General features: G+C 42.8%; 1 protein-coding gene across 1 annotated transcript; it reads left to right on the top strand.

Moving 5' to 3' along the window:
* The first annotated feature begins 1,766 nt into the window (after nt 1-1,766).
* On the top strand, nt 1,767-6,179 carry LOC139066147 (uncharacterized). The gene is made up of 2 exons (XM_070548413.1): nt 1,767-2,835; nt 3,058-6,179. The coding sequence occupies exons 1-2, from the start codon at nt 2,302-2,304 to the stop codon at nt 4,171-4,173; spliced, it is 1,650 nt and encodes a 549-aa protein (XP_070404514.1). The 5' UTR covers nt 1,767-2,301; the 3' UTR covers nt 4,174-6,179.
* Nucleotides 6,180-10,138: the final 3,959 nt, after the last annotated feature.

Below are 10,138 nucleotides of genomic sequence, written 5' to 3'. Positions count from 1 at the left end.
GACGCAGCTAGGTCAAAGCTGGGTCATTGAGAACTTTCGCCCACAGATTAAGTCCTGAACGCCAGCGAGTCTGGGAGGAAACCATAACATCAACCACCTGCAGTCTACCAGAAGATGTGTTTACATGAGTTGTACCCAGACCAAGTCAAAACATAAAGTTTAAACTTCTTTTTCTTGATTTTAATGTTAAAAATAACCATTATCATTTTGCTCATTATAAATGTATTTAATCAAATGAATGGTTCTTATGCTTTGGGGTAATTATAATGGATTAATGAATCCACACTTAAGTAGATAATGTTGAATGTTTGGTACTGACCTTCACACTCAAGCACACAAACATTCACACACACCCACACACACCTTCCCACAGTAAAATCCAGACACATTTGATGACGCACATGTTTTTGCTTTGAGAAGAGAAAGGTTTTTGGTAAGTTTTCAGTCTTCTGATTCAGTTCGTGTTGGACAACGAGAGAGAACAGACCTGAAAACCAAAGGGGGGGCAGAGCCTGTTGGCTCGTTCTTCCCCCCTTTCACGCTGTTTCTGCCAAGCCAGGCAGAATAGCTGAATCGCGACTTCTAACGAAGACTCATTACCGAGTCTTTTGATTTCTGAGTGAATTAACTTAAGAAAGCGCATCGATAAAACGCTCTACCATCCACGTGTACCGAGGGCAACTCTGGACCGGTTCCGTTCGACACCTATGTCTCCTGTCAGCCGCCGGTGTCATCTGGATGAACCACAACATCCTCCACGGCCCGGATCCGAAAGAGGGTCCACAAGAGTTCGGTGAGACAGAGCACGGTTTTAGCGTTTGATGCAGTTCTCTGATAAGACCTAAGTTTATCCAAACCATCACTTCACTCAGACACCTGTTTCTTCTTGAAGCAAAATCAGACTCACACACGCATTCATGTCACAACATTCTCAATCTTCATAAATTCACCAGAAGGTCTATTTGAGCAAGAACAGCATATAAACTGTTAAAGATTGTCCCACAAAGTTGCCAATGTGATTGTTATTTCCTGTTTGTCAATTTTCAAAATCATTAGTTTAATTTGAAGAATTAAAACTTTTAATCCTTCAAACTTGTTTCCTCATTGAACTGAAACACAGACACTCAGATATTATCGGCAGTTTATGGATGAAAACAACCTTTGAGTCCTCTGAACAATATAAAATTTGGGTATTGATTTATTAAAATTAATATTCCGAATTAATACGTAGCATGGTTTCTCTTTCATAAAAGAGCATAAATCCATAACGCTACATTTAATGGCGAGCGTATCCAGTCTTCTATATCTGCGATATGTCTGATTTCTTACATCTAAAAGCTACAAACAACGCTTTTCTCTGTGTTTCACTTTGATGTCTTATTTTGAACTTAACCGGAAATTGTTCCGCTCACTAAATTCTCCGAACCTCAGAACCGAGACTAAATTCTCGGACACCTTTCGTCTCAGTGTGTTGACACTGTGGGCGAGCTATTGTGGCAAATATCTCCATTGCATGAGCGACTTATAGAAACAATCTGAACGGAATGCCCGTAGGCACCTACTGTTGCTTGATTGCACGGTAAACGTCGTAAGGCGAAGCATGGCCGTCACGCGTTACTGCATTCAGATTGCGTGCGTTTTTTAAACGGAATGCTCGGTGACACCTACCTTAGCTTGATTGCTAGGTAAACGTCGTAAAGCGAAGCACAGCCGTCACGCGTTACTGCATTCAGATTGCGTACGTTTTTTAAAGTCCGTATTACAAGCGGGGCGAGATGCCTACTTGTTAATCGGGAAAGTTTAAGTCTGGTCGCTACAGACAAAGAACGCTAGACCTGGCCGGAGAGCTAAGCTAGCACCACAGTTAGACAAAAAGGGAACGCGTCCCGTTAGATTGTCAAACCATTTCTGACACAGTCAGTCTGTGTCCTCACAAAACCCGCATTGGCGGTGGTTCTTGTAAATCGCTACGGTGTGTAGAATCTACATTTTGCTACGTTTGTCCGTCTGATAGCATCTCGGCAGCGTAGGGTTTATTATTTTTTTTATTATTTTTATTTTGGACCGGTGATCGGGTCGGCTTTCACAGCCTCCGTTGCTCGGATCCATGCCTTTTTCTTCCATCTTGTGAAGTTGTGTGTATTCATTTCTCTATCAACAATTCCTTGTTTTACCCTGTGTCATAAAGTTAAGTTAAGCTACGGACAGTCCTTGTTTGTGTGAGACATATTAAGGAATCTGCCCGGAGTTTTACGTCGGCTCAGAAGGTAAAAACGCGAGTTGCTCTGAACTTAATGGGAGATGGACGAGACACGACAAAATCTTTCTTGCACTGTTACACCTGATGTAAGGTTCTCTGACGTTCTGCTTCCAGAACATGCCAAGACGCAGGAAATTCACCGGCCGGGCATCGCTGGTCCCTCCGCCCGCCCGAACGGGCCCGTTTTAGGCGGGTGCCGCCGGTCGGGAACAGTGGGGACTAGTGGCTGCGGTTCGGTGCCAGCTGCACTGGGTCGGAGGTGGTTCTGGTCTGCACTTCATGTCGTGAATTCGAGCAGCATGCTGTTTACAGTCATAACGCTTTTTCTTTACTTTTATTTCTTCCAGGGGGTCAAAAACCCACCATCAACATCAAGGTTTGAAATAAACAACACTTTCTCTGCTGCTTTTAAGCTGAATAAATCTCTTGAGCCTATGGTTAACCTCTCTGACAAACAGGTTGTGCTTAATCCTTTGGTTCCTAATGCTTCTCCTCTGTCATCCATGTTAAAGGCTGAACATCCCTCCAGCATGGGTGTGAAATCTTCAGGCTGTGATCCACCGCTTCAGTCAGAGGTCTGTTTTACTCGTCAGTCCGCTTCATGCACAAACCAGCTTCTTTATCGGGGCGTGATGGAAACGTCAGCCACCGTGAAACACTTGTGGTCTCCGGACGGAGCTACCATGCCGTTTAAGGGGTTTGTGCCCGGACATCTTGACCTTTATGTGAATGACCTTGTCACTTTTCAGTTTGTGACCTCTGCTAATACGGTGGCCAATTCTTTTCTCCTTTCACAGGGGTGTGACTTAGTCTCGGGCCTCTGTGCTCTCTTTCCTGTGATTTCTCTTACAGGTGACCACGACGACACAGAAAACCCTGCGGTTTCCAGCAGTCCTGTGGTCAGTGGCGATATTAAAGGTGGCTCGGTGGTTGCTGCGCACACCTCTCTCACGGGCTCGGGAAGGCAACCCGGCCCGGGAGGTGTAGGTGCGTGCAGTGATGCTCTTCTCGGGGCCCCTCCTGACAAAGGGGGGGTGCTGAGTGGCTCTGAGTTTTCCGTTGCGGACTTCAACCGGTTCGGGGGAACGCCTCCTCCGAGCGGGCGGGTCATTGCAGAAATCGACACTGACCTTCCACCAATTCGGCTGACAACATTGACCTCCGACCCGGAGTTAGGTGCTGCACCTTCTACGGGGCGGAGTTCTAGTCAGTCTGTAAATACTCTGGTTAAACCGGGTTTTTCTGATTCTGTGTGGGAACCTCCATCATTCTTGGGTATAAAGTATTCTTGGCTTCAGTTTTCAGGACAGACCATGTTCCCAAAGCTAGCATCATGTCTGTATCTGATTCTAAACATGGCTAGGTTGGCTTTGACACCCGTGACACAACCATCCTTGGATCACTCCTTTTCAGAACCTCCAAGTCCAACACCTCCAGGTCTTTGGACATCTGAACACCTACTCTTTCAGCACGATTCAGGTGACAATGTGCATCTTCTTGGTAATAGAGCTTTTAAGAGCTTAAGAACTGTTCTTTGTTATGCTTCTCCTGTCTCACAGACACGGCATACGTTTGAGAAACAAAAGGGGGGTGGGGAGCCTCCTCCCGCTTTGCGAGCATCATTTTCGCATTTCCAGTTCACTACTATTTCTGATCACAACAAAGTCGCCTCCGTTAAGCTGCAACACAACTTTGAGCAGGTAAAATCAGGTTCTGATCTAACAGCTAAACCATCAGCTTCGCTCCAGTTCCAAACGGAACCCTCAGGTAAATTCAAACAAGTTTCCCTGTGGGTTCGTAACACAAGATACAAACAGTTTGATAACCAAATCGCTTATGAGCCTGCTCCCACAGATACGTCCAAACTCGTGTCTCTGTGGGTCCGCAATACCAGATTCAAAACTCTATTCTGACCGGATTCTTTTCCGCTGACGGGTGGACCGTTACAAATTCTCTCGTTTGTGGGATGAATTTTTAACAAATGTGATATCCTTTGAGTTTTTTTTTCAGGTTACCTGCCTCCAGCCAGGGTCCTGTTACTAACTCACATCTTTAGGGATTACTAACCTACTGATTTACATTTTTAGAACTGATTTACATCTCTATCTTTTTATTAGTGCTTTGTGTAGCATGATTATATTTGATTACAAAGTTAATTTTATTTTGTTACTATTTCCCTTAAAGGGCCAGAAGCCAATTTGCCCTTCATTTTCATGATTATTTCCTTTATATATATGCCTTTAATTAATGCAGCCTGCTGAGTTTCACATATCAGTTAGGATTTACTTTCTTTTATTTGTGTTTTCCCTGCATCACGTTTTTACATGACACGTAGAACAGGGTGCAGTACATTTCTTCTTTAGATAATTCACAAAAGGCACCCACATTTTCCCAGAGGCACCCATAGATAGGTTTTGATTGAGTTCTTTGTTTTGCATCAAATGCTATCTATCGTGTGGGCTGTCTCACTTTGTCTCCTTCTCCGAGCTCGTATGGACTACATCCCATCAGAGGGGTCGTCTTCACCATCCTTCAACTGGTTTCCTGTCGCATGGGGCTTCGGTCGTGGTTCGAGATGGGTCGAGGTCTGCGCTGGACTTCGCCTGGACTACGCCTGGGGAATACATCACCTGCCCAGCTCCGTGTGGCACACGAGCTGCTTATCCTTTGCATACCTTTGCATTATTGCTGATGAAAATTAACTGCTATTGGAATAGCTCTGCTTTCAAGATTCCTAAGTGGATTACTTTACAATGATTGCAACAGTTTTGGCCTTAATCATCTGATCAGGATAGACTCCCTTCTACACGAGACCTGTGGTGACGCTTCATCGTTCCTGCCTTCATCTGGGATGTCTACCTTTACGAGTACATCACGTTATTGTGGTTGTGACGTCAGGTGGCCTCTGCTTGACCTCCATGTCGTCACAAAAGGGGGGAATGTAACGTGAGGAAATATGGGTTTTCTATCACAAAGGTGGTGCTGGACGCAGCTAGGTCAAAGCTGGGTCATTGAGAACTTTCGCCCACAGATTAAGTCCTGAACGCCAGCGAGTCTGGGAGGAAACCATAACATCAACCACCTGCAGTCTACCAGCAGATGTGTTTACATGAGTTGTACCCAGACCAAGTCAAAACATAAAGTTTAAACTTCTTTTTCTTGATTTTAATGTTAAAAATAACCATTATCATTTTGCTCATTATAAATGTATTTAATCAAATGAATGGTTCTTATGCTTTGGGGTAATTATAATGGATTAATGAATCCACACTTAAGTAGATAATGTTGAATGTTTGGTACTGACCTTCACACTCAAGCACACAAACATTCACACACACCCACACACACCTTCCCACAGTAAAATCCAGACACATTTGATGACGCACATGTTTTTGCTTTGAGAAGAGAAAGGTTTTTGGTAAGTTTTCAGTCTTTTGATTCAGTTCGTGTTGGACAACGAGAGAGAACAGACCTGAAAACCAAAGGGGGGGCAGAGCCTGTTGGCTCGTTCTTCCCCCCTTTCACGCTGTTTCTGCCAAGCCAGGCAGAATAGCTGAATCGCGACTTCTAACGAAGACTCATTACCGAGTCTTTTGATTTCTGAGTGAATTAACTTAAGAAAGCGCATCGATAAAACGCTCTACCATCCACGTGTACCGAGGGCAACTCTGGACCGGTTCCGTTCGACACCTATGTCTCCTGTCAGCCGCCGGTGTCATCTGGATGAACCACAACATCCTCCACGGCCCGGATCCGAAAGAGGGTCCACAAGAGTTCCGTGAGACAGAGCACGGTTTTAGCGTTTGATGCAGTTCTCTGATAAGACCTAAGTTTATCCAAACCATCACTTCACTCAGACACCTGTTTCTTCTTGAAGCAAAATCAGACTCACACACGCATTCATGTCACAACATTCTCAATCTTCATAAATTCACCAGAAGGTCTATTTGAGCAAGAACAGCATATAAACTGTTAAAGATTGTCCCACAAAGTTGCCAATGTGATTGTTATTTCCTGTTTGTCAATTTTCAAAATCATTAGTTTAATTTGAAGAATTAAAACTTTTAATCCTTCAAACTTGTTTCCTCATTGAACTGAAACACAGACACTCAGATATTATCGGCAGTTTATGGATGAAAACAACCTTTGAGTCCTCTGAACAATATAAAATTTGGGTATTGATTTATTAAAATTAATATTCCGAATTAATACGTAGCATGGTTTCTCTTTCATAAAAGAGCATAAATCCATAACGCTACATGTGCTTCCTACAACTTAATTCTGGATGCCATTTACAAACCATAAGTGCTAATGACTCCATTCCTTTTTGTAGTTGTAGGGGCTGTTGACTGGAGTACACTAAAACAAGCCTGACCTCTCTAGGACATTCAGAAGCCAAGTTATAAGCCCACAAATGTGTAACTGGACTACTTCTTTAAATTGACACCAGATCCGGTGACCTTTGGGACATGGTTTGACCCCCTTAGGAAAGTGCTATCATCATGAAACGTTCAGATAACTTACAACTCAATAGATTCTACCTTCCTGTAACGTTTCAGCTTGATTGGACCTTGTTTTGACACAAATGAACCCAGAATGATGTGAAATTGTGCTTCGTACAACATAATTCTGGGTGCCATTTAAAAACCACAAGTGCTAATGACTCCATTCCTTTTTGTGGTTGTAGGGGCTGTTGATTGGAGTATACTAAAACAAACCTGATCTCTCTAGGACATTCAGAAGCCAAGTTATAAGCCCACAAATGTGTAACTGGACTACTTCTTTAAATTGACACCAGATCCGGTGACCTTTGGGACATGGTTTGACCCCCTATAGGAATTTGCTATCATCATGAAACGTTCAGATCATTTACAACTCAATAGATTCTACCTTCCTGTAACGTTTCAGCCTGATTGGACCTTGTTTTCACACAAATGGACCCAGAATGATGTGAAATTGTGCTTCGTGCAACATAATTCTGGGTGCCATTTACAAACCATAAGGGCTAATGACTCCATTCCTTTTTGTGGTTGTAGAGGCTGTTGATTGGAGTATACTAAAACAAACCTGACCTCTTTAGGATATTCAGAAGCCAAGTTATTAGCTCACAAAGGTGTAACTGGACTACTTCTTTAAAGTGACACCAGGCTCGGTGACCTTTGGGACATGGTTTGACCCCCTATAGGAATATGCGATCATCATGAAACGTTCAGATCACTTACAACTCAATAGATTCTACCTTCTTGTAACGTTTCAGCCTGATTGGACCTTGTTTTCACACAAATGAACCCAGAATGATGTGAAATTGTGCTTCGTGCAACATAATTCTGGGTGCCATTTAAAAACCATAAGTGCTAATGACTCCAGTCCTTTTGTGGTTGTAGGGGCTGTTGATTGGAGTACACTAAAACAAACCTGACCTCTTTAGGATATTCAGAAGCCAAGTTATAAGCCCACAAAGTTGTAACTGGACTACTTCTTTAAAGTGACACCAGGCCCGGTGACCTTTGGGAAATGGTTTGACCCCCTATAGGAATGTGCGATCATCATGAAACGTTCAGATCACTTACAACTCAATAGATTCTACCTTCTTGTAACGTTTCAGCCTGATTGGACCTTGTTTTCACACAAATGGACCCAGAATGATGTGAAATTGTGCTTTGTGCAACATAATTCTGGGTGCCATTTACAAACCATAAGTGCTAATGACTCCATTTCTTTTTGTGGTTGTAGGGGCTGTTGATTGGAGTACACTAAACCAAACCTGATCTCTCTAGGACATTCAGAAGCCAAGTTATAAGCCCACAAATGTGTAACTGGACTACTTCTTTAAATTGACACCAGATCTGGTGACATTTTGGGACATGGTTTGACCCCCTTAGGAAAGTGCTATCATCATGAAACGTTCAGATCACTTACAACTCAATAGATTCTACCTTCCTGTAACGTTTCAGCCTGATTGGACCTTGTTTTCACACAAATGAATCCAGAATGATGTGAAATTGTGCTTCGTGCAACATAATTCTGGGTGCCATTTAAAAACCATAAGTGCTAATGACTCCATTCCTTTTTGTGGTTGTAGGGGCTGTTAATTGGAGTACTCTAAAACAAACCTGACCTCTCTAGGATATTCAGAAGCCAAGTTATAAGCCCACAAATGTGTAACTGGACTACTTCTTTAAAGTGACACCAGATCCGGTGACCTTTGGGACATGGTTTGACCCCCAATAGGAATGTGCGATCATCATGAAACGTGCAGATCACTTACAACTCAATATATTCTACCTTCTTGTAACGTTTCAGCCTGATTGGACCTTTTTTTCACACAAATGGACCCAGAATGATGTGAAATTGTGCTTCGTGCAACATAATTCTGGGTGCCATTTATAAACCATAAGTGCTAATGACTCCCTTCCTTTTTGTGGTTGTAGGGGCTGTTGATTGGAGTACACTAAAACAAACCTGATCTCTCTAGGAAATTCAGAAGCCAAGTTATAAGCCCACAAATGTGTAACTGGACTACTTCTTTAAATTGACACCAGATCCGGTGACCTTTGGGACATGGTTTGACCCCCTTAGGAAAGTGCTATCATCATGAAACGTTCAGATCACTTACAACTCAATAGATTCTACCTTCCTGTAACGTTTCAGCCTGATTGGACCTTGTTTTCACACAAATGAACCCAGAATGATGTGAAATTGTGCTTCGTGCAACATAATTCTGGGTGCCATTTAAAAACCATAAGTGCTAATGACTCCATTCCTTTTTGTGGTTGTAGGGGCTGTTGGTTGGAGTACACTAAAACAAACCTGATCTCTCTAGGACATTCAGAAGCCAAGTTATAAGCCCACAAATGTGTAACTGGACTAATTCTTTAAATTGACACCAGATCCGGTGACCTTTGGGACATGGTTTGACCCCCTTAGGAAAGTGCTATCATCATGAAACGTTCAGATCACTTACAACTCACTAGATTCTACCGTCTTGTAACGTTTCAGCCTGATTGGACCTTGTTTTCACACAAATGAACCCAGAATTATGTGAAATTTTGCTTCGTGCAACATAATTCTGGGTTCCATTTAAAAACCATAAGCGCTAATGACGCCATTCCTTTTTGGGGTAATGGGGGCTGTTAACTGGAGTACTCTAAAACAAACCTGACCTCTTTAGGATATTCAGAAGCCAAGTTATAAGCCCACAAAGTTGTAACTGGACTACTTCTTTAAAGTGACACCAGGCCCGGTGACCTTTGGGACATGGTTTCACCCCCTATAGGATTGTGCGATCATCATGAAAAGTTCAGATCACTTACAACTCAATAGATTCTACCTTCTTGTAACGTTTCAGCCTGATTGGACCTTGTTTTCACACAAATGGACCCAGAATGATGTGAAATTGTGCTTCGTGCAACATAATTCTGGCTGCCATTTACAAACCATAAGTGCTAATGACTCCCTTCCTTTTTGTGGTTGTAGGGGCTGTTGATTGGAGTACACTAAAACAAACCTGATCTCTCTAGGAAATTCAGAAGCCAAGTTATAAGCTCACAAATGTGTAACTGGACTACCACTTTAAATTGACACAAGATCCGGTGACCTTTGGGACATGGTTTGACCCCCTTAGGAAAGTGATATCATCATGAAACGTTCAGATCACTTACAACTCAATAGATTCTACCTTCCTGTAACGTTTAAGCCTGATTGGACCTTGTTTTCACACAATTGAACCCAGAATGATGTGAAATTGTGCTTCGTGCAACATAATTCTGGGTGCCATTTAAAAACCATATGTGCTAATGACTCCATTCCTTTTTGTGGTTGTAGGAGCTATTAATTGAAGTACTCTTAAACAAACCTGACCTCTCTCGGACATTCAGA

Source organism: Nothobranchius furzeri, chromosome 1 (assembly GCF_043380555.1).
Source record: "Nothobranchius furzeri strain GRZ-AD chromosome 1, NfurGRZ-RIMD1, whole genome shotgun sequence".
NCBI classification, from domain to species: Eukaryota; Metazoa; Chordata; class Actinopteri; order Cyprinodontiformes; family Nothobranchiidae; genus Nothobranchius; species Nothobranchius furzeri.
Note: the sequence above shows the minus strand (reverse complement) of the source record. Positions and strands in the feature narration are given on the sequence as shown.